At 45.4% G+C, this 24,417-nt stretch overlaps 1 protein-coding gene across 1 annotated transcript in view; it reads right to left on the minus strand.

The window, feature by feature from the left end:
• Positions 1–4,569: 4,569 nt before the first annotated feature.
• LOC101001634 (cytochrome P450 2A13) overlaps positions 4,570–24,417 on the minus strand; it is a 26,019-nt gene continuing 6,171 nt past the window's right edge. The window contains 2 exon segments of the mRNA XM_031659432.1: positions 4,570–5,092; positions 6,480–6,621. Of these exon segments, the coding sequence (XP_031515292.1) occupies positions 4,911–5,092; positions 6,480–6,621 (324 nt within the window). The 3' untranslated portion in view covers positions 4,570–4,910.

Raw genomic sequence — 24,417 nt, forward strand, 5'->3', positions numbered from 1 at the left:
GGGAGGCTGAGACAGGTGGATCACCTCAAGTCAGGGGTTCGAGACCAGCCTGACCAATATACCGAAACCCTGTCTCAACAACAACAACAAAATGAGCCAGGCATGGTGGCACAAACCTGTAGTTCCAGCTACTCAGGAGGCTGAGACAGGAGAATCACTTGAATGCAGGAAGCAGAGGTTGTAGTGAGCTCAGATCCCACCACTGCACTCCAGGCTGGGCAACAAAGCAAGACTCCATCTCAAAAATAAATAAATAAACAAATCCAGCCCCCACACATTCCACCAGCAGGACTACCACCCTTCCCTGAAGGAGGGGTTGCAAGTTTAATATCTTTATCACAAGGATACATCAGCCAGCCTGTGGTCAAAGGGAAGCTGGCTCTGGGACTCAGCCCTGAGATGCTAACCTGTTGGCCTCTGCAGCACCTGCCAGCTTTGGGCTCCTTGTAGCCTCTGAAGAGTAGCAGGGACTCTGCCAGTGCAAATGCATGGCACATCTTCTGTCACCAACACAGAAATAAAACAACAAACAGAGCAACTTGTCTTTTAAGAGCAACAGCAGAATGGAAGGTGGGTGGAATGAGGACCACAGCGCCCTCAGCCTTCTCACTCCTCATTGTCCCTAGTGACCTCTTACTACTCTGGATCTGGGGCCATCCTACCTCCCAGGGCTGCCTCTCTCCTGGGCTCTGGCCTCTGCCCTTTCTGGAGGAGCACTTTGCAAATAAACCACAGGGCTTTCTCAAGTCTGTCCAGGTGGTGAGATGGGTTAGTGCTGAAGGGATGGAAAAGGAGGAGGTGGGTAGATGGGAAACAGCTAGCAAGGCAGCAAGGCAGTTGGGGTGCAACTTTGGGTGGGACTCCACAGACAAGCTTGGGAGTTCCTTTTTGGCTTATATATTTACTACAGAAGCTTCTGGAATCTTGTAAGGTGAAATGGAGAGGAGGCAGACTGGAGGGAGAAATTCTGATAGACTTGAGGCTTTGAATTGTGATTCCATTTCATTTCCTTAAATTAAGGGTTTAAGACTTTCTGTGTTCCATTACTCTGTCTTTCTCTCTCTCCCCCTCTCTCCATCTCTCCACTGTGCATCTCTCTGTCTCTGTCTCTCTCTCTTTCTCTCTCTCTCTCTCTCTCTCCATCTGCCTCAACCCTCCATCTCTCCCTGGTGCTCTTGGTCTCTCTTTCTCTCTCTGTCTCTCTCCTCCCCCCTGCATCTCTCCTTGGTGCTCTTTATCTCTCTCTCTCCCATCTTCCCCTGGTGCTATCTACCTCTCTTTCTCTCTCTCTCTCCATCTCTCTCTCCTCTCTCTCTTTCTCCATCTCTTTCTCTGTCTCTCTCTCTCTCCCCATCTCTCCCTGGTGCTCTGTCTTTCTTTTTCTCTCTCTCTCCATCTCTCTGTCTCCCATCTCCTATTCTTCTTCCTCCTGCCACCTCTGTCCTCCATCTCCTCTCCATCTCCCCATCTCTCCCATTCTTGGTCTCTTTCTCTCTCTACATCTCTCTATCTCTCCTTCCCATATCCTTATTCTTTCTCTCTTCCTTTCTCTCTCTCCTCCATTCCTCTCTCTCTCCATCCATTCCCCTCCATCTCTCTTCTCCATCTCTCCTTCCCCCACCTCTCTCTGTCTCCATATCTCCATATTCTGTCTCTTTCCTCTTGTCCTCTCTCTTTCTCCTCTCTCTCTTCCATCCTCTCACCTCCCCATCTCCTGAGTTGGCCAGCCCGTCTCTCCTTGTTACTCTCCCTCTCATCTCTCCGTGGTGCTGTCTCTCTTTCTCTCTCTCTATCTTTCTCTCTCCATCTCTCTCTCCTCTCTCCTCTCTCTTTCCATCTCTTTCTCTGTCTCTCCCCCATTTCTCCTTGGTGTTCTCTCTCTCTCTCTCTCTCTCCTCTCTCTCTCTCTCTCTCTCTCTCCATCTCTCTCCCCTCCGTCTCTCTCTGGTGTGCTCTCCCTCTCTCTCGCTCTCTCTGTCTTTGTCTCTTTCTCTTCCTTTCTGTCCCCCTGGAAGCTTTTCTCTTGCTCTCTTCTTACTTACCCATGCTCATTGCCCACATACCTCCCGTTCTGGCTCTCTGCCTGTGGGAAGGAGTAAGGTGGAGGTGATTATGTAACTGTCATGATTCCAGAGGATGGGGGTGAGGGATGAGGAGGAGATCAGGAAGGAAGACTTTCTTTCTTCTCACCCATCCATCAAACTGGCCTCATAGATACCTCCCCCAGCTCCACGGCTACTGAATTGGGCGGGTAGGTCAGATCACTGCCTCCCTCCCCCAGGGAAGGTCAGACAATGAATCATACAGAACCAGAGGGAGTGAGGGGCTCAGGCTGGGAGACAGAGGCTGCAGTCAGGTGGAGCTTCCCAAAGGAGACAGGCAGGCCTCAGGGCTCTCCCTCAGCCTCCAGAAAAGGTGAAAAGCAGTGGAATCAAGATGTCAGTGGAGGTTTTGGGGAGCCCCCAACTCAGCTGGGCTGAGGCCTGAGGAATCCAGTTCCTAAAGCCCCGAAACAGAGACCAGCTAGTGAAATAGGTTTCAAATCTACCATATTCTGCCCAGCTTCACTGCTGCTGCTGGGTCTGAGTCAACACCACCAGTTGCAGTAGCTTGCTAATAGGTCTTTGCTTTCATATCCATCATATGATAGCTAGTGTGAGCCCCATAAAATATGTCAGTACATGTCACCCTCTGCTCACCATCCCTCCAAAGACCTCGATCACTTTCAGGGTAAAAAACAAGACCTCACCTTGGCACATAAGACCCCACACAGTCTGGCCCCCATCACCTCCCTGGCCTCGTTTCCTTCACTCCTACTCTGTCTTCCTCCTCCATGCCAGCTACACCTGCTCCCTGTGGATTCCTGGATGCACACAACCTCCTGCCTTAGGACTCTGCTGCTTTGTTTGTTTGTTTGTTTGAGACAGGATCACACACTGTTGCCTGGGCTGGAGTGCAATGGCGCAATCTCAGCTCACCGCAACCTCTGCCTCTCAGGTTCAACCGGTTCTCCTGCCTCAGCCTCCTGAGTAGCTGGGATTACAGGCACCTGCCACCAAGCCCAGTTAACTTTTGTATTTTTCGTAGAGATGGGGTTTCAACCATGTTGGTTAGGTTGATCTCAAACTCCTGACTTCAGGCGACGCGCCTACCTTGACCTCCCAAAGTATGAGGATTACAGGTGTGAACCATCGTGCCCGGTCGCTGCCATTTTTTTGTTTGTTTGTTTTGTTTTGTTTTGTTTCTGTTTTTGTTTTTAGATGGTGTCTCCTTCTGTCGCCCAGGCTGGAGTGCAGTGGCAGGATCTTGACTCGCTGCAAGCTCTGCCTCCCGGGTTCACACCATTCTCCTGCCTCAGCCTCCTGAGTAGTTGGGACTACAGGTGCCCGCCACCACACCCAGCTAATTTTGTGTATTTTTAGTAGAGACGAGGTTTCACTGTGTTGGCCAGGACGGTCTCCATCTCCTGACCTCGTGATCGCCCGCCTCGGCCTCCAAAGTGTTGGGATTACAGGCGTGAGCCACCTCGCCCGGCTGCTGCTGTTTTTAATCATTCTGCCAGGAACACTTCCTTCCCAGATATCTTCATAGCTTGTTGCTCCATCACCTTGTGAAACCACCCCAACCATCCATTTACAATTCCAATCACAGAATGTGTATCCCACTTATCAGCCTTGCTTTTCTAACGCAGTATGTCTTTCGCATATTTATTTCATGTGCGCTCTATTGTTCACCTTCCTTACTAGAATGTAAGCTCCCTGAAGGCAAGAGTTTTTGTCTGTTTTGCTTACTGATGGATTCCAAGTCCCTGAAGACTATGCTGGCACTTGTTGGGTATTCAATAAATATTGGCTGAATAAATGAAAAAGAGGGAACGTTGTTGTCAGTTAATGGAGTTTGGAAAGGGAATGATAGAAGGTGGGAACAACCAAGCTATCGTCAAAAATGGAGTGGGGAGGCCAAGCATGGTGGCTCATGTCTGTAATCCCAGCACTTTGGGAGACCAAGGTGGGTGAATCGCTTGAGGTCAGTATTTTGAGACCAGCCTGGGCGACATGGCGAAACCCCATCTCTACTAAAATTACAAAAATTAGCCAGGTGCAGTGGCACATGCCTATAATCTCAGCTACTTGGGAGGCCGAGGCACAAAAATTGCTTGAACCCAGGAGGCGGAAGTTGCAGTGAGCCTAGATGGTGCCACTGCACTCCAGCCTGGGCCACAGAGTAAGACTACATCTCAAAACAAACAAATGGACTGGGGAGTATTTGGAATTGGGAGTTCAAGTAAGAGCAACCAGAAAGGAAGATTAGAAGAGATGACGGTGGAGAAAGGTAATGAGTCAGTAAGATGGGTGAGGATGGGACATTTTACCCAGGGGAAGTCACTGGAGTGGAGCTGGCAGAAACTATAACTAATAACAAGTCAAGAAAGACATTTCAAGCTGTTGACTGTACCCTACATCGCTGTCACACATAATACACAATACACTTGCTACACTCAACAGACTTGAGGTCTTTGTTGACTTTTCGGGGGCTGGTGGGTAAAGACGAGAACCAAGCAGAAAGGATTTTAGACTACATTTTGGTCAAAATCACAGCACACACAAAAAGGGACAACATGAAGACACAGGGTCTACACTAAGAATTTGATGCAGCCAGAAACCTAAGCCACGGTGACCATGTGACCGTGAAACCTGCAGGCAGAGGTGCAAATCTTGCACAGGGCGTTGCTCTTCTATGGGAGGGGAAGACACGCAGCTGTACATTCTCAGGTGACCCTGGCTGACTCTGTAATCATGGTGCCTCCTCTTAGGGATGCTGTGCAGATTAGTAAGATGAGGAAGAGGGGTGCTCCTGAACATGAGAGGAGAGCTGCGTTCCCCGCTTCCTCCTTGCCCCGCAGGTGGCGCTCAGCGGGCCACGAGGCAGAGTTCATAGGTCGGGGGGATGTTACCAAAGCCTGAGAGCTTGGGGGTGACATCGATGTCCGCAGGCGGCACCAGCGAGCGTAGAGAGAAGTTCTGCAGGATGGAGGTGAAGTAGAGAAAGAGTTCCATGCGGGCCATGGCCTCGCCCAGGCAGATGCGCTTTCCTGCAGGCACAGGGGAGGACAGAAGGAAGGGTCGCACCTGCACAGGTCATGGAGTGTCGGGGGTGTCTGGACTGACCACCCCACTGAGCCTCAGCTGCCTCATCAGCACCTCAGGGCTCATGACTGTGCCTGCTTTATAAAGGGGTGTTACACAGGCTTAGTGGGTGTCTATAGTTAGGCTCAGCTAGGACCTGCTACTTCTCTGATGGCTCTGATTCCATCCCATTCCAAGAGGGAATGGTTCTATAGGATCCATGAGTTTCAAGGTTGTGTTCATTTCAGTTCCTCAAGGGTTTGTCAAATGCCTATTGCGTGCCAGACACTGGTGAGAAAAACAGTGAAAACTCACCGTTAATAACACCTACTGTTTGTAAGCCGCTCTCCAATCGTTTGGAGGGATGGCTCCCTGTTTCACAGACGGGGCTGAAGTGACTCACCCAAGGCCCCACCATTTCTAAAAGGTGGAGTGGAGTCCAGGTTCCCAACCGCTGCCCTGACTCCAGGATCCAAACAACATACACTTTTTGTTGTTGTTTTTGGTTTGTTTGAGACCGGGTCTCACTCTGTCTCCCAGGCTGGAGTGCAGTGGCATGATCTCGGTTCACTGCAACCTCATCTCCCGGGTTCAAGTGATTTTTGTGCCTCAGCCTCCCGAGTAGCTGGGATTAGAGGCGCATGCCACCATGCCTGGCTAATTTTTGTATTTTTAGTAGAGATGGGATTTCACCATGTTGGCCAGGCTGGTCTCGAACTCCTGGCCTCAAGTGATCCGCCTGCTTCGGCCTCCGAAAGTGCTGGGATTACAGGTGTGAGCCATTGTGCCCCACCAATATATACTTAAAATGTTGCTGCACATAGATTTTATGCCATCAGTAGGCAAATGACTGTCTGTTGGGCAAATTTGCCCTGCTGCTTGTGTTCATACAGCCTGCAAACTAGGAATGCTTTTGGCATTTTAAAATGGTTGGGGAAAAAAGACTCTTTTGTGATATATGAAGATAAAACAAAATTCAAATTTCATTGTCTGTAAACACTTTTTCAGGCTCACACACACACTCATTCATTTACATATTGTCTATGGCTGCTTTTGTAGATCAATGGCAAAGGTTCAGAGGCTATCTGCCTGGAAACATAGAAAATATATCTTATTTTCTTCTTAACAGCCAGTTGGTTTATGCCCTGTTTAGTGCTATTACCATCCTAACTTTTTTTTTCTAACTATCAGGGTTAATCGTTCCAATATTTACTAATTCTGGGATTCTAAAACTTTATGGTTCTAAGATATAACTTTCAAATTCACATCGTGACTTGAACTTCAAATACAGATCAGTGGCTGGGGGGTGGATTTAGCACATGCCTGGGGGGAAGTCAGACCAGAGAAACCTACCAGACGAAAAAGGCACAAACGCTTCATTCTTCTTGAAGCGGCCCTGCTCATCCAGAAAGTGCTGGGGATAGAAGGCCTCTGGGTAGCGGAAGTATTTGGGGTCTTTGAGGACAGAACCAAGCAGGGGAAATACGTCTGTGCCCTGGGGTGAAAATGGGGCAGTTAGGAGAAATCAGTGTTGGACTACAGGAGTAGGGAACCAGGGGAAGAGAGGAGTGCAGTGGAAGGGAGGCAATGAGGGGGCTACCCCACCTTGGGCAGAAGGTAGCCTCGAAATTGAGTGTCCCGGATGACGTTGTGGGGGACACCCATGGGCACGATGTCTACCAGTCTCTGTATTTCGTGGATGACGGCATCTGTGTAGGGCATCTTGACCCGGTCATCCACACTTGGGAGCCGGTGTGGTCCAATCACCTGGTTAATCTCTTCGTGGATCCTAGCTGGAAGGGGCCAGAAAATATAGTGGAGAACAGAGAAAAAAAAAAAAACAGGAGGTGTTTTTGTTAGGGAAGCCAGGGAAAATCATGTATTCCAAGCTCCAACAGGAAGAGATCTCAGATGCAAGCCATACATGTTTGGTCGCTTTTTTTTTTTTTTAAGCAGCCTGTCACACTGGCTGGAGTGCAATGGCATGATCTTGGCTCATGACAACCTCCGCCTCCCCTTCAAGTGATTCTTCTGCCTCAGCCTCCAGCGTAACTGGGATTACAGGCGCCTGCCACCCGCCCAGTTAATTTTTGTATGTTTAATAGAGATGGGGTTTCACCATGTTGGTCAAGAAGGTCTCGAACTCCTGACCTCGTGATCCACCCACCTTGGCCTCCTGAAGTGGTGGGATTACAGGTGTGAGTCAGGCACCCGGCCTGTTTGGTCGCTTCTTTAACTTAACAACTGACACACTGGTGGTGCTCAATTACTTGTCAGACATCAGGAGACAGGCAGCTTGGCGTCTTGAACGCTGCCACGACATTTGGTCTTTATTTAAAAGCATCAGAAAGCCATGGTGCCAACTTGGCTCTCATATATGGGATTTTTACAAAATGGGAAAGAGGCATGCTAGGTGACTAGGACAGGATTGACACAAATGGCAAGTGGGTATGTCACTGATTAAGATCACCACTGATCGAGTTACTCCTCTTTGCACTTTAGGGTTTAGGGATGAGTGACTTCACCTTTTTTTTTTTTTTTTTTTGGAGATGGAGTCTTCTCGCTCTGTTGGCCAGGCTGGAGTGTGGTAGCACGATGTCAGCTCACTACAAGCTCTGCCTCCTGGGTTCATGTCATTCTCCTGCCTCAGCCTCCAGAGTAGCTGGGACAACAGGCGCCCGCCACCTCACCCGTCTAATTTTTTTTTATAGTTTTAACAGAGACGGGGTTTCACCATGTTAGCCAGGATGGTCTTGATCTCCTGACCTTGTGATCCACCCGCCTGAGCCTCCCAAAGTGCTGGGATTACAGGCGTGAGCCACTGCACCCGGCCTGTGTGACTTCACCTTCTGAACTTGTGTTTTGTCATCTTCAAAATGAGTGTGATGGTTGGACAAGGTCATAGAGTTGTAAACATTACATAAAGTCTGGTGTACAAGGAACTAGGACAGTGCTTGGCACATAGAAGCATCCAATAAATATTTGATTTGATTTGATTTTCTTTTCTTTTTTTTTAGAAGGAGTCTCGCTGTGTCCCCAGGCTGGAGTGCAGTGGTGCAATCTTGGCTCACTGCAACTTCTGCCTCCCGGGATCAAATGACTCTTGTGCCTCAGCCCCCCAAGTAGCTGGGATTACAGGTGTGTGCTATCACACCTGGCTAATTTTTGCATTTTTAGTAGAGACAGGGTTTTACCATGTTGGCCAGGCTGGTCTTGAAGTCCTGGCCTCAAGCGATTTGCCCATCTCTGCCTCCCAAAGTGCTGGGATTACAGGCGTGAGCCACCGCACCTGGCCTGATTATTTAGACCGGTGAAAGACAACTCAGACAATGGAGGTAAGACTAGAAATGTTTGAGGGGAAGTGTGTTAGTGTCTCTCATCTGCACCAGGAGAAATCCTTTGGCTTGTTTTGAATTGTATTATTAAGGAGAGGGGCCAAAATTGGGAATTTTCCTTAAGCAAGTAGTGAGTTCCTCGTTACTAAAGTTACTCAAATGGACCAGATCATAAGTTATTGGAGACGAATTCTATTTAACTTTGGCAGGGCGGTTGGCTCAATAATGGCCATCAGAGATAACTACCTCCAAGTCTCTAAAACCTAATGCCGGGCCGGGCGCGGTGGCTCAAGCCTGTAATCCCAGCACTTTGGGAGGCCGAGACTGGCGGATCACGAGGTCAGGAGATCGAGACCATCCTGGCGAACACGGTGAAACCCCGTCTCTACTAAAAAAATACAAAAAACTAGCCGGGCGAGGTGGCGGGCGCCTGTAATCCCAGCTACTCGGGACGCTGAGGCAGGAGAATGGCGTAAACCCGGGAGGCGGAGCTTGCAGTGAGCTGAGATCCAGCCACTGCACTCCACGCTGGGCGACAGAGCGAGACACCATCTCAAAAACAAAACAAAACAAAACAAAAAAAAAAACCTAATGCCTGGAAGGCTATGTATATAAGGGTAACAAAAAGACAAGAGAGACTTTGAAAATGCCAGTAAATTAAGAATCTTGAGACGAAAAGATTAGCCTGGGTTGCTGAGATTTGCCCTCAATATAATATTGTGTATCTGTATAAGAGAGAGGCAGGAGAATCTGAGTTAGAAAAAAAAAGATGTCAGGTTGGGAGCAGTGGCTCACACCTGTAATCCCAGCATTTTGGGAGGCCAAGGCGGGTGGATTACCTGAGGTCAGGAGTTTCAGACCAGCCTGGCCAACATGGCAAAATCCTGTCTTTACTAAAAACACAAAATTAGCTGGGTGTGGTGGCACACACCTGTAATCCCAGCTATTCGGGAGGCTGAGACAGAAGAATCGCTTGAACCAAGGAGGCAGAGGTTGTGTGAGCTGAGATCACGCCACTGCACCCCAGCCTGAGCAACAGAGGAAGACTGTCTCCAAAAAGAAAAGACAAAGAATAAAAGATGTGATGCCAGAAGCAAACAGAGGTTTGAAGAAGCTACGCTGCTGGCTTTGAAGATGGAGAATAGAGTCGTGAACCCAGGATTACAAGGAGTACAGCTTTAACACCCAGAAAAGGTAGAGAATCAGATGGTCCGTTGGTGTCAGCTAGTGAAAGCCTATTTGAACTTCTGAAATTCAGAACAGAAGGATAATACATTTGTGTTGTTTTAGACGACTAAGTTCCTAGTAATTTGTTACAACAGCCATAGGCCACAGACACCAAGTAGAAGATTAAGTTAAATGACCCCCACAGTCGGGGATGTCGTGTTTCACGCCCTGAAGTTGTAAAGGGTGAAGAGTCTGAGGTCGTGGGATTCTAGATTTTCAAGATGATGTCTTCTTTATGTTGGGAGGGGGAGGTACCAGATAAACAGCTCAGGGTGGACTCACCTTCCACTTCGGGATGCTTCATTAACAGCAAGAATCCATAGCGCAGTGTAGAGCTCACCGTCTCCGTGCCAGCAAAGAAGAGGTTCAGAGTGGTGAGGACCAAGTTCTTGAGGTTGAATTCTGTACGAGGATTATTTTTATCCTGAGAGTGAGGGGATAGTGAATGGAGTCACTCTCTTCTGTCTTTATTGTCTTTTTTTTTTTTTTTTTTGACAGTCTCGCTCTGTCGCCCAGACTGCAGTGCAGTGGCATGATACCATCTCTCTGCAACCTCCACCTCCCAGGTTCAAGCGATTCTCCTGCCTCAGCCTCCCGAGTAGCTGGGGTTACAGGCACCCGCCACCATGCCTGGTTAATTTTTCTTTTTTTGAATATTTAGTAGAGATGGGGTTTCACCATGTTGGCCAGGCTGGTCTCAAACTTCTGACCTCAGTTGATACGCCCACCTCGGCCTCCCAAAGTGCTGGGATTACAGCGTGAGCCACTGCGCTTGGTCTATTGTCTTATTTTCTCATTGGTTTTATTGTCTATTGTATAGGGAAACAATAGGTGGGTAAACCAAGCTTGTCTGGGAGAGAACACAGTCAGAACAAAGGTCCTGGGGCAGGAACGTGCCTGGTGTGTTAGAGAAACAGCAAGGCAGAAGCCGGGGTGGATGGGATGGAGTGAACAATAGGGAGGATAGGAGGAGAAGAAGAATGTAGGATGCCTTGTAAGATTTGAACATGTAGGGACAGTAGTGTATAGAATTTAAATTTCCAAGGGCAAAGATTCGATAATATAAAAATATAAATTTACAAATGTATAAAACTCTAAGAAATGGTGATACAGAAGTATTAACCTTCTAAATTTCTATAGAGATATAGAAATAGAGATATATATCTATAGAGATATAGAAATAGAGATACATATCTATAGAAACAGAGATATATCTCTATATAGAAATAGATGTATATCTCTAAACAAATTCAGAAGGTTAATACTTCTGTATCATCATTTCTTAGAGTTTTATACATTTGTAAATTTATATTTTTATGTTATTGAACCTTTGCCCTTGGAAATTTAAATTCTATACCTATGTCCCTACATGTTCAAATCTTTTAACTTTAACTTAAATGTTTAATTTAAATGTTAACTTAAACTTTAAACTTCAGAAAATTTCTAAGTTTTTGAGATTCTAAGACTCAAAACTACAGTTGTAACTCTCTGGCATGTATAAGGTGGAAGATTTTAAGTTTCCAAGTTCCTAAATTTTCCAAATTCCTAAAATTTCTAGATTCAAAGTCTGTTTTAAAGCTGTAACAGTTTGTACTTTTACAGTTTCTATACTCATCTGTAGATAAAAGTAAACCCTGTGAAATAATGCTTGTTTTTTATGTTTTGTTTTGTCCTCAATGTTTGCAGATTGGTTGAAAGTTGCAGGGACCAGTGGTTGAGAAAATGAGAGGGAGGGACCAGTGGAAGAAGAGATACCTGGTGCATCTTGATGAGAAAGCAATCAATGAAGTCCCGAGGGTTTTGGGAGTCAAAGGATGCTTCATTGATCTTGACCCTGGAGGCAATGAAGTCCTTGAGCTCTTCTATCAAGTAATAGACGCGATTGTGTCTTCCTGGCAAATACTGCATGATTCCAGAGTACATGTCATACAGCTGTGGGAATAGGTAAGGGGACTTTGTCAGTGATGGGTGCCAGGGGCCCTCATGGGCTGAGTCTGGAGTTGGACAGCTGGGCTCAAAGTCCAGTGCTGGGTCTAAGAATCAGGTGAGGCCCTTTTGCTTCACGGAACTTGGGTCCTATTGAGACAGTAGTTCCCCCTTCACCTTGGTTTTGCCTTCCACCATTTCAGTTATGTGTGCAGTCAACTGCAGTCTAAAAATATTACATATAAGATATTTTGAGAGAGAAAGAGTACATTCACATAACTGTTGTTAGAATATGTTGTTATAATTGTTCTATTTTATTACTTATGAATGCCAGTCTCTTACTGCACTCAATTTATACATTGAATTTTATCACAATATGTATATATCAGAAAAACTTAGTATCTATAGAATTGGGTACTATCCATGGCTTGAGGCATCCACGGGGGTCTTGAACATATCCCCCAACAATGAGGGGGAACTACTGTACTAACCTCCCGGGGGTGTGGGGAGGATCAAGTGGGGTACAGGAAAGTGTTTAGTTAACTGGGGTTGGTGCGTGGACAGAGAGGTGGCTGGGTGGGCACCTGCGCCCAGGGTGTGCTCATCTCAATGAAACTCTCATTGATCAACCGCAGCAGATTCAGGAACTGCTTGTCCTCATAGTCGAAGCGACTTCCAAAGACAACAGAACTGATGACGTTGGAAACGGTGCAGCTCAGCAGGAAGGTGGGGTCGATGGGGGCACCTGGGCAGTGGAAATTGTTTATGTTGGAGGTAATCGTCATGAATATGGGGTATGGAGTCACCGTGATGCATCTGAGTCCCAGCTCTACTACTTAATTACATGTGCGAGCCACTTCATTGTTGTGTTTTGGGTCTAGATTGTCCAATCTGCAAATTGTTTTGAGAACCATTTCATTGATTCACGAGGATTCAATATCATTATCCGTATAAAATAATTAGCACAAAGCCTGGCATACAGTAAGCACTCAAGAAAAGCTAGTTGAGCTTAATCATTATTTTGTATTATTATTACTTAAATGTGTTGATGTTAGAGACTCACATATTTGGGGAAAAATGGCATAAGGGACACATTATAAAAGTTCCTGAATTCTGTCTAGCTCTACCGATGATTCCATTTGGGCAATTAAAAAAATCCTTCCTGGTCCGGCATGGTGGCTCATGCCTAGTAATCCCAGTACTTTGTGAGGCCGAGGCAGGCAGATCACGAGGTCAGGAGTTGGAGACCAGCCTGGCCAACATGGCGAAACCCCGTCTCTACTAAAAATACAAAAATTAGCCAGATGTGGTGGCAGGCGCCTGTAATGCCAGCTACTCAGGAGGCTGAGGCAGGAGAATCACTTGAACCTGGGAGGTGGAGGTTGCAGTGAGCCGAGATCGTGCCATTGCACTCCAGCCTGGGTGACAAGAGCAAGACTCTGTCTCAAAACAAAACAAAATTCTTCCCTTGCCCTCAGCTACACCTTCTGTAAAACAAGATCAGTAGATATGGGAAGAATTTCTCTAGAATAATGCACATATTCACAGATACACAATTTTATGAATAATGTCTGGGGTACATGGGCATTTGAAGTTTTTATATAGACCTGTTAATCACCCATGTAGACCAGGCAAGGCGCCTTGGATGCAGAGAAAATGTGTCTCTATTTCTACCTCTTATCTATTTTTCTGTTTTTTTTTTTTTTTTTTTTCCAGCCTCTGTGTCCTTTCTCTATAGATCCCAGTGTTTCTAGACCTTATTTTATGGTGGGACTGAACTCCTTTTAAAACATAATGAAATGAATATAGAGTTTCAGATTTGCAAGATAAAAAAGTTCAAAAGATTTTTTTCACAACATGAATATACTTAACACTAATTAACTGGACACTTAAAGAGGCGAATATGATAACTTTTAGGTTATGTATTTTTTACCACAATATGGATATGCAAATGTAATGAAATTTGAGCCTGTCTTCAAGAAAAGTCACAAAGTCACATGTCGCCAAAATCTGCATAGGATATCAAGAGCTCACAGACCCCCTGAGATCCACTGATTAAAGTTGCTAGAGAAGTGGTCTCTAAGGGTCTTCCATGTTAACTGTTTTGTTGTTGTTTTTTTAAGAGACAGAGTCTCACTGTGTCTCCCATACTGAAGTGCGGTGGCACGATCATAGCTCACTACAGCCTTGAACTCCTGGACACAAGCATCCTCCGGCATCAGCCCCACAAGTGGCTGACACTACGGGCATGTGCCACCATGCCCAGCTCATGTAAACTTTTAATACGGAAGCTGGCCAGAAATCCCAGTGGATTCTTAATATTTTCCCTCTTCTTCCATTCCAGAGCTTTCTCCCACCAAAACCCATCTTCTCTTGACTGAGAGCTCCATAACCACCCAGTCACCTAGTGGCCCTCCCCCTTGTGGCCCCCATACCCTTGGTCTTCAGGAACTCCTCCAGTAGGTAGCTGGCCTCTCCACAGATGCGGCTCTCAATGCTCGGCTTTCCCATCCCGAAGTCCCGAAGAATGGTCAGGGGCGTCGGGGTACCATGGTTTAAGGCTACACCTGCCAAGATCTCAAGTCTCAGGCTTCTGCCTCGCTCCCCTTGCTGTGTTCAACTCAGTGCTAGACAGTGATAGGGACAGATTATATGAAAATCTCTAGACTGTGTGCTGTCAAAGGCCATCCTCAACTTCAGAACAATCAAGAGAGTAAGGTTCCTTCTCTACAGATCCTCGGAAAAAGTCAGACTGAGGGTGGAGGAAAGGGAATCCAGTGCAGGAGTGATAGGGAGATCAAACAGTGTTTCTTACCGGAAAGAGGGGTGGAACTGGATAAATAAAAAAAAATAACTGAGTGAATGCATAGGAAGGTGGAAGGATGGACGGATGGAAGACTTAATAGATGGGTGGATGGTTAATGGATGGATGGTTTGAGATAGATGGACAACGTTTGGAGAGTGGATTGAGAGATCGATAGATGTATAAAACATGAAAGAATTAATGAATGGATGGAATGATGGATAGATGAATAAATAGAAAGTTAATTGACTGATGTATATAAATAATAAGTGAAAGTGTTTTAGGACAGGACGGATCAGGACCGATCAGGGCGGGCGGACGCTTGCGCTGCGCCGCCCGGGCGGGCCGCCTGCTGCGCTGCGCGCTGCCCGCCAGGAATCCGGATCGGCGGGATCGAGGCAGTTAGAGATGGATGCTTGGGAGAAAAGAGAGATCTACCTAAGTGGGGAGGCAGAGACCTATGGGTTAGGTATGTGGATGAGAGTATAGGAGATGAGAAAAAAGGTTGGCTATGACAGCTTTGGTGGGTTTATAAAGAATATCACTAATTCCCTTGGGACCAGTGATGGCTCATGCCTGTAGTCCCAGCTTTGGGAGGCTTAAGGTGGGTGGACATCACCTGAGGTTGGGAGTTCAGAGACCAGCCTGTCCAAAATAAAAGAAACCCCGTCTCTACTAAAAATACAAATTAGCCATGGTGGCTCATGCCTGTAATCCCAGCTACTCAGGAGCCTGAAGCAGGAGAATTGCTTGAGCAGGAGGCAGAGGTTGGCTGGAGCTGAGGAGTCGTGCCATTGCACTCCTGCCTGGAGGTAACAAAGAGTGAAACTCTGTCTCAAAAAAAATAAATAAATAAAAGAATATCACTAATCCATTAAAATAAGAGCAGAAATAACATGAAAACAGTTTAGAGTCAGATGGCATGGAAGCAAAGTAAGTGATCCTACCACTTACTGTGACATTATCTAATCTTTATCTTAGCTTTTTCTTTTTTCTTTTCTTTTACTTTTTTCTTTCTTTCACAAGAGTTTCATTCTTATTGCCAAAGATGGAGTAGAATGTAATCTCGGCTCACTATGGCATCCGCCTCCGGGTTCAGAGTGATTCTGCCTCAGCCTCGCCCAGCTGGGATTATGAGCATATGAACCTCGCTCAGCTTCGGTACCATTTTAGTTTTTAATCGAAACGGTTTGCCATGTTGACGGGCATTACTCCGACTCCCTGACCTCAGGTCATCCACTTCAGCTCCCAAGTCACTGGGGTAACCTATGCCTACTATCTTAGCTCTCATTGACAACATTAATTATAATGTTACGAAGCTCTCTAAGGGAGTCAATGCAGTAAGTCATGTAAATTACCCCCGCACCAAAGAACTGGCATAGAGGGAGTACATTGCAGTCATTTCTGGTTTTATTGTTTTGTTGTTGCGACGCTGCCTACCGCTGACCTTGGAAGTTCGGCTCTGTGAAGCCAGTTCTCCTGACCCACTGAACTCATCCGGCTTGGTCTACCAAGGCTTCCTTCACTGCTTCATGTCCCACATAAAACCACCACTGGCCGGGGACCCATGTACACAGTGAACCTGGGGCCGTATTTCTCCCTGAGCTTGGAGTGAAGGAAACATAAGAGAGGAGGAACTGATTGGAATTACCAAGTATAGGCCAGTGAGGATTTTAGAGGATGGCGATTTCAGGGATGTAAACATGGTGCTGAGTCGGGTGCGTCTGGGCTTGGAAGGACTACTGGGAAACAGGCGCGGAAGTCTTGGCTTCTGTCATCCCTAGGCAAAAAGCTCATCCTTCCCACAAGACTTACTTGTTCTCATCTATAAAATAATGGACCTGGATTCGATAAATTCCAGTTAATACTTCTCTCTCCTGAAATGTTAAATTTCACAAAATCTGAAGACTTCATGAAAGCAAGTCTCAAAGCGCTAAGACAACCTGAGTCAAAGTGTCCTTGTGTTTAAAAATATAATGTACTGTGATTCCAAAGTCCTGAGATCATGAAAGTCTTATTTCAGTGCACTGAGAATGTGTGTTTCCAACATTTCAGGATTCTGGAATTTCAGAATTCTAAGATTTGCAAAGTCTGTGCTTCTGAGAGTCTATCTTTAGAAGGCATAAGGTTCTATGTGAATCTGGCTGCAGTTGATTTGCTCTAAGCTGTTAGGGGACGGAACACACTCCACCTTCATGAAAGACTGAAACGCAGCATCAGTTCGAACTTGCAGCAGGTTCCCCAGGAAAGGAATTGGTGTAGGACCTGGGGCAGCTTTCCTGCCTTATTCATTCGCTTCCAGGCAATGAGGACGAGCAGGCAAGACAAGCAGAGTGCCAGAAAGATGGTGACAGCCCCTCCCAGCTCCATGGTGCCAGGTCAACAGGTTCTGTCCTGGGCACCAGATCCTGCCTAAATAGGTCCTGGGAGATCAGCTTATACTGAAATCTGAACACCCTGAGTTCAAAGTTTTCCGGGTTTGAATGTCATTGGAGAAAGAGATTGCTTTATGGGGGTGGTTATATGAAACCTGCATAATCTCCCATCTGAATAAGGAGTGAATTCACACAGGAAATCCTCTGGAAGCCCGTCCCTTTCTTCCTTATTTCCAGTCTGCCTGTTCTTCTCTCTCAGCTCAATAGAATTGACAGAATTTCTTGGTTGGGGGTAAGACGCAGATTATTCTCTTTTTAGGCTTTTGGTTTTAGGATCCAAACAATCTGGGTACAAGTGGCAGCTCTGTCTTTTCTTCACTGGGCAAGTCACTTAACCTCTGGGACTTGTTTCACCATCTATCAAATAGGGAAACCATGTTATTTTATTTGTATTATTTTATTTTATTTTGTTTTATTTGAGACAGATTCTCACTCTGTCCCAGGCTGGAGTGTAGTGGCGTGATCTCATTTCACTACAACTTCTGCCTCCCGTGTTCAGGCGATTCTCATGCCTCAGCCTCCCAAGTAGCTAGGACTACAGGCGTACACCACCATGCCCAGCTAATTTTGTATTTTTCTAGAGATGCGGTTTCACCATGTTGGCCAGGTTGGTCTCGAACTCCTGGCCTCAAGTGATCCACGCCCCTCAGCTTCCCAAAGTGCTGGAACTACAGGTGTGAGCCACCGCAGCTGGCAGGCCATATTGTTTTAGAAAGTCTTGATAGACAACAAGGAAAACTCTTTGTTCATTATTTAATTAAGGATAACCCTAATTAATCAGTTATTAAATTTTTTTAATTGATACAATAATTGTACATATTTGTGGGGTACAGTGTGATGTTTTGATATATGTATGCAATGTACAACAATCAAATTTGGGTAATTATTATATCCATTACTGAGACATTTGTCATTTCTTTGTGGTAAGAACATTAAAAATCCTCTCTTCTAACTATTTTGAAATATGCAATGTATTATCGTTAACTACAGCCACCCTACTGTGTAATGGAACACTAGAATGTCAATAAGGCAAGTAAGCTGAAGATTTAGAAAACAAGAGAAATAAATCAATTGAAAGGGTTTTGTTCAAAAAGTTCTTGTTTTCTACTCAAGATAATGTTAAATAACAATAACCAAAGATTACCTGTGTTGGTGTATCAGAACTTTGCTGTATCAAATTTAAAAAAAGAAATAAAAAAGAACTTTGCTGTAGTGTGTGTCGGGGTGTGTGTGTGTGTGTGTGTGTGTGTGTGTATTTTGAAAGTCTAAGGTGTAGGGATCACCCCTGAACCGCAGTCTCTGGAGGGGAACGTCTCCTCCAGCGCAATTAGTGATTGCGTTTCTTATAATCTGAAAAGTGATTCACTACCTTTTCTGCACCAAATATTTTCAAAGCCTTATTGTCCTGAAATGAACTGCGTGGATATTATATCCTACCCACATATACTATTTAACAGAATTCAATGTCCTTTTCATGCGACTGTATTCAGACTTGGAAACTGAATCCCTCAATGTATCTGTAGGTTTGGGGAATGGGGTTTGGCTGGCTGAGCTGAGGCATCCTGTGTCCAGAAGTGGTGGAAATTCTGGGAAAACTGAGTGACTCACACACAGTATCACTTTTTGTCTCTTGGATCTGCTGCTAGAATGTCCTTCTTGGAGTAGAGACTCAGCTCAGCCCAACTCCTTTGACTCTCTTAGCTTTTGCCTCCCCACCCCATTCTGATCCTCACCCCGCAACACTTAACACCCATTCAGGACTAATCTCTTAACCATCTTGTGGTGGTGGTGTGTGTGTGGTGAAGGTGGTTGATTGTGAGTCTGGTTTTCCGATTCAGACAGGAAGGGAGAGAGCAAGTGCTCTTAGAACAGCTCCCCTAGGCCGGGCGCAGTGGCTCAAGCCTGTAATCCCAGCACTTTGGGAGGCCGAGATGGGCGGATCACGAGATCAGGAGATCGAGACCATCCTGGCTAACACGGTGAAACCCCGTCTCTACTAAAAAAATACAAAAAACTAGCTGGGCGAGGTGGCGGGTGCCTGTACTCCCAGCTACTCGGGAGGCTGAGGCAGGAGAATGGCGTGAACCCGGGAGGCAGAGCTTGCAGTGAGCCGAGATCGCGCCACTGCACTCCAGCCTGGGCGACAGAGCGAGACTCCGTCTCAAAAAAAAAAAAAAAAAAGAACAGCTCCCCTCAACATCCCACCTTCAGATAGGAAGCCAGGAATGGAGGAACTTGAACTAAAAAGTAGAAGCAAGCTAAAGAGGAAAAATAATTGCAGAGGACTTGAGGCAGAGAAATTCAGAGCATGGCAGATTATGTGTGGCTGAGACAGAGATCAAGATTGAGAGAAAATAGAGGTGCATTGAAACAGAACCAGAGCGAGATCAAAACCAGAGTGAGATGAGGCTGGGCACGGTGACTCACACCTGTAATCCCAGCACTTTGGGAGGTTGAAGCAGGTGGATCACCTGAGGTCAGGAGTTAGAGACCAGCCTGGCCAACATGGTGAAACCCCGTCTCTACTAAAAATATATGCATACATAAAAAGACTAGTCAGGTGTGGGGGCGGGCACCTGTAATCCCAGCTACCCAGGAGACTGAGGCAGGAGAATCACTTGAACCCGGGAGGCAGAGGTTGCAGTGAGCCGAGATCACGCCACTGCACTCTAGCCTAGGCAACAAGAGTGAGACTCTGTCTCAAAAACAAAACAAACAAAACAAAATAAAGATGAGAGAGAGAGAGATTCGATGAGTCAAAGATAAATGTCAAGGAGGACACAGAGACAGAAGACAATTCAAAGAAGCAGAGAGTGGGAGATAGAAGCAGAAAGAATAAAAGACAGGAAAAAAAGTTTCAGTGAGACAGAGACTGAGAAAGTGACATACGGCTGAGAAGAGAATCAAGAGAAACCCCAAGTGTGAACGCACTTTCTCCCTCATTTCTAAAAAACAAACCAACCAACAAAGCACCAGTGACTCAGAGAGAAATCCAACTAGACAAAAAGTTGGAGATGGAGATGAACAAAGAAAAAGGCAAAGAAACAAAGAGATACAGAGACAAGAGACAAACCGAGGTCTAAGTGGGATAGAGAGAAGGAGATTTGTGCTTCACAGGCTGTGTGTGAAACGGAACCTGGGTCATTTTATGCCTAGTCACATGCCCCTGTTTCTGGGACTAAGAAATGTGATGCTGCCAGAATTTTTTTGTTGTTGTTTTTTTTGAGACGGAGTCTTTCTCTGTTGCCCAGGCTGGAGTGCAATGGTGTGATCTTGGCTCACTGCAACCTCCGCCTGCCGGGTTCAAGCGATTCTCCTGCCTCAGCCTCCGGAGTAGCTGGGATTACAGGCACCCGCCACCATGCCTGGCTAATTTTTGTATTTTTAGTAGAGACGGGGTTTTGCCAGATTTGCCAGGCTGGTCTTGAACTCCTGGCCTCAAGTGATCCACCTGCCTGGCCTCCCAAAGTGCTGGGATTACAGGCATGAGCCACTGCGCCCAACCAAATTTTTTAAATTTGTTGTCACTTTGTGCCAGGCATGGAGCTGTGTGCTTGACAAGCAGGGTATCCTCCAATCCAAACAACCAGCTTGCCAGGAGGGGCATGTTAAATAGTCAGAGATGATTCAGGTCACCCTAAAACAAATATTCTTATAACCTGAAGTTGTTGGATAAACTTTTTTTTTTTTAAACTCCGTGTAATACCTTTCATACTGGGGAAAAGGTATTCAGATGTTTCCAGTGCTTGGGAGTATAGCTCTCATTGTCATCTGGTTTGCTACATTAAATTCATATATGACCGTATTTGAGAAAAGGTTCATACTTCAGAGGCCCCTAGATGTCTCCCAATATTTGTTTTCCCCGTCTTCCACAGTAATGGAATTCTCTCCAGCGACATGATTATCTAGCGTTAAAAACTACATTTCCCAAGCTCCCTTGCAGCTGTGTATGGCCATGTAGCCAAGTTCTGACCAATGAGAAGTGAGTGGAAGTGGCGTATGCAGCTTTCAGTTTGCGCTTTTAGAGGGAGGGGCAAGATTTTCTTCCGGAATATTTCCTCTTTCTGGCTAACTGGGATGGAAATATGGGGATAGCAAGAGCAACAACTTAGGAAGAAGCAGCAGCAACATGGAAGGAGCCTGGGCCTTTGATATCAGTGAACTACCTGATGAGCTCTGGGTTGCTTATGCAGAGCCATTAAGTGTAAGAAAATTTAATTTCCACCAGGCGCGGTGGCTCACACCTGTAATCGCAGCACTTTGGGAGGTCAAGGCAGGTGAATCACTTGAGGTCAGGAGTTCGAGAACAGCCTGGCCAACATGGTGAAAGCCCGTCTCTACTAAAACTGTAAAAATTAGGCCGGCGTGGTGGCACACACCTGTAATCCCAGCTACTCAGGAGGCTGAGGCAGGGGAATCGCATGAACCCAGGAGGCCGAGGTTGCATTGAGCTGAGAGGATGCCAGTGCATTCCAGCCTGAGCAACAGAATGAGGCTCCATCTCCAAAAAGAAGAAAAAAGAAAAAAAAGAAAGAAAGAAAATTAAATTTCCATCTGGTGTAAGCCCCTTTAAACTGCTGTTTCAGGTCTTCATTATAGCAGTTAACCTATATCTTAGGAAATTAGGCTTCTATGAAAAAATGATTGAAAAATCATTGAACCAAGGTAAGTGCTTGTCCAGCATTGGACGTTTGCCTTCTTTTTTTTTTTTTTTTTTTTTTTTTGCTGTGTCTGAGTACCCCATATATTAATTTAATGTTTCTTTAATTGATTCTCCTTTTTAAGAACTTAAATTCATTAAGATGGAACTTGGTATTTCTCCCTTTAATGGAAAATTACCTATTTTCTATCGTAACTAGAAAATACCGAGGCTTAAGACAACAACGATTGGTTGTTTCCCACAGTTTCCGTGTGTCAATGTAATTTAATGCCATACTCTCCCATATCCACGGGGAAGTCTTTCTGGTACTTATACCTGCCCCCAACTTCTTTTCTGCATCTCCTCTCACTCTTAAACTCAAGCTTGGGGTTCCAGTCTAAACACAGCACGGCAGAGCTTGAAGAGGTCTCAGAAATATTATTAGTTCAGAGTTTCTCAAAAGGTACAAAATGCATAATTTGACCCCATTTATACCCATGGAGTATAAATCATCAGTTGTGAGATATTGCAAGATTCCTTGTAAGGAGGATGTACGTATGGAATTAAATATTACAGATGATGACAATAAACATATTTAACAACTAGGGCAGCAGAAACATTGTCTGAAGATGGAGTAGGGTCCTGGAGGCCTCCGTAGTTGCTGAACTATGGGACTCTTGGTAAGAGTGGTCCCGGAGAAGTGGCTGAATTTCCCATTCACCAACTGCTCTTGTTTGGATGTTTGTCCTCGCAAACCTCACATTGAAATTTGATCCCCAATGTTGGAGGTAGAAACTAATGGGAAGTGTTTGGTTCATGATCCAGGAGTTGCCTGATGTCCTCCTCATGGTAATGAACGGGTTCTTGCTCTATTAGTTGCCATGAGAGCTGATTGTTTAAAAGAATTTGGCCACACCCTCTCTCTCTTGCTTCCCCTCTCACTCCGTGATCACCGCACACGCTGGCTCTGCTTTGCCTTCCACTATGAGTGGACGCAGCCTGAAGCCTAACTACTCTGACTAGGACTTCCAGTACTGTGTTGAATAAGAGTGGTGAAAGTGGCATTCTTGTCTCGTTATAGTTCTTAGAGGGAACGTTTTCAAATTTTCACCATTAAATGTTATGTTTGCTGTGGGCTTGTCATATGTAACCTTTATTATGTTGAGGTATGTTGCTTCTATGCCTAGTTTGTTGAGGATTTTTATCATGAACAAATGCTGATTTTTATTGAATACTTTTTCTGCATCTATTGAGATGATCATGAGACTTTTGTCCTTCATTCTGTTGATGGAATGTATCACATTATGGATTTGCATATGTTAAACCATCCTTGGATCCCCAGGTTAAATCCGACCCAATCGTGGTGTGTGATCTTTTTGACGTGCTGTTGGATTTGATTTGCTAGTGTTTTGCTGAGGCTTTTTGTATCTATGTGATTCAGGGATATTGATCTATAGTTTTGTTTTTTGTTGTGTTCTTGCCAGATTTTGTTATCAGGATGATACTGGCCTCATAGAATCAGTTAGGGAGAATTCCTCCTCCTCAATTTTTTGGAATAGTTTCACAGGATTGCTATTAGTTCTTCTCTGTATGCATGGCAGGATTCATCTGTGAATCTATCTGGTCCTGGAATTTATTTTGTTGAAAGACTTTTTTTTGAGATGGAGTTTCACTCTGTCACCCAAGCTGGAGTGCAGAAGCATGATCTCGATTCACTGCAACCTCCACCTCCTGGGTTCAAACGATTCTGCTGCCTCGGCCTTCCGAGTAGCTGGGATTACAGGCGTGCGCCACCACGCCCAGCTAATTTTTGTATTTTTAGTAGAGATGGAGTTTCACTGTGTTGAGCAGGCTGGTCTCAAACTCCTGACCTCAAGTGATCCGCCCTCCTCGGCCTCCCAAAGTGCTGGGATTACAGGCATGAGCCACCGCGCCCGGCCTTCTTGGGAGACTTAATTACTGATTCAGTCTTGCTATTCATTATTGATCTGTTCAAGAGTTCCACTTCCTGGTTCAATCTTGATAGATTGTAACTGTCCAGGAATTTATGCATTTCCTCTAGGTTTTCTAGTTTGTGAGGGTATAGCTGTTCATAGTAGTCTCTCATGATGTTTTGTGTTTCTATCCTGTCAGTTGTAATGTCCCATTCTTCATTTCTGATTGTTTTTATTTTCATTTTCTCTTCTTTCCTGGGTTAGTCTAGCTAGTGGTTTATTAATTTTGTTTAACATTTTGAAGAACCAAGGTTTGTTTTGTTGATCTTTTTTATTGTTTTTGTGGTTTCTATTTCATTTAGTTCTGCTCTGATCTTTGTTATTTCTTTGGCTAACTTTGGGTTTGTTCTTTTTCTAATTCTTTGAGGTGTGACATTGGTTGTTAATTTGTGATCTTTCTACTGTTTTTTGAGATGGAGTCTCACTCTGTCACCCAGGCAGGAGTACAGTGGCACAATCTCAGCTCACTGCAACCTCTGCCTCCCAGGTTCAAGTCATTCTCCCACCTCAGCCTCCCGAGTAGCTGAGATTACAGGCATGCACCAACAAGCCTTTGTAATTTTTGTATTTTTCAGTAGAGACAGTGTTTCTTCATACTGGCCAGGCTGGCCTCAAACTCCTGACCTCAAGTGATCCACCCGCCTCAGCCTCCTAAAGTGCTGGGATTACAGCTGTGAGCCACCATGCCTGGCCCTTTCTACTTTTTTGACGTAGGCACAGTGCTATAAACTTCTCTATTAGTACTGCTTTTGCTGTATCCCACAGGCTTTTGTATGTTGTGTTTTCATTTTTATTCATTTCAAATTTTTTTCTAATTTCCACCTTAATTTCATTGTTGACCTGGTGATCTTTCAGGAGCATGCTGTTTAGTGCCCATGTATTTATACCATTTCAAAGTTCCTCCTAGTATTGATGGAATGGAATCCTTTTCT

This window comes from Papio anubis, chromosome 20 (genome assembly GCF_008728515.1).
Source record: "Papio anubis isolate 15944 chromosome 20, Panubis1.0, whole genome shotgun sequence".
Classification (NCBI taxonomy): domain Eukaryota; kingdom Metazoa; phylum Chordata; class Mammalia; order Primates; family Cercopithecidae; genus Papio; species Papio anubis.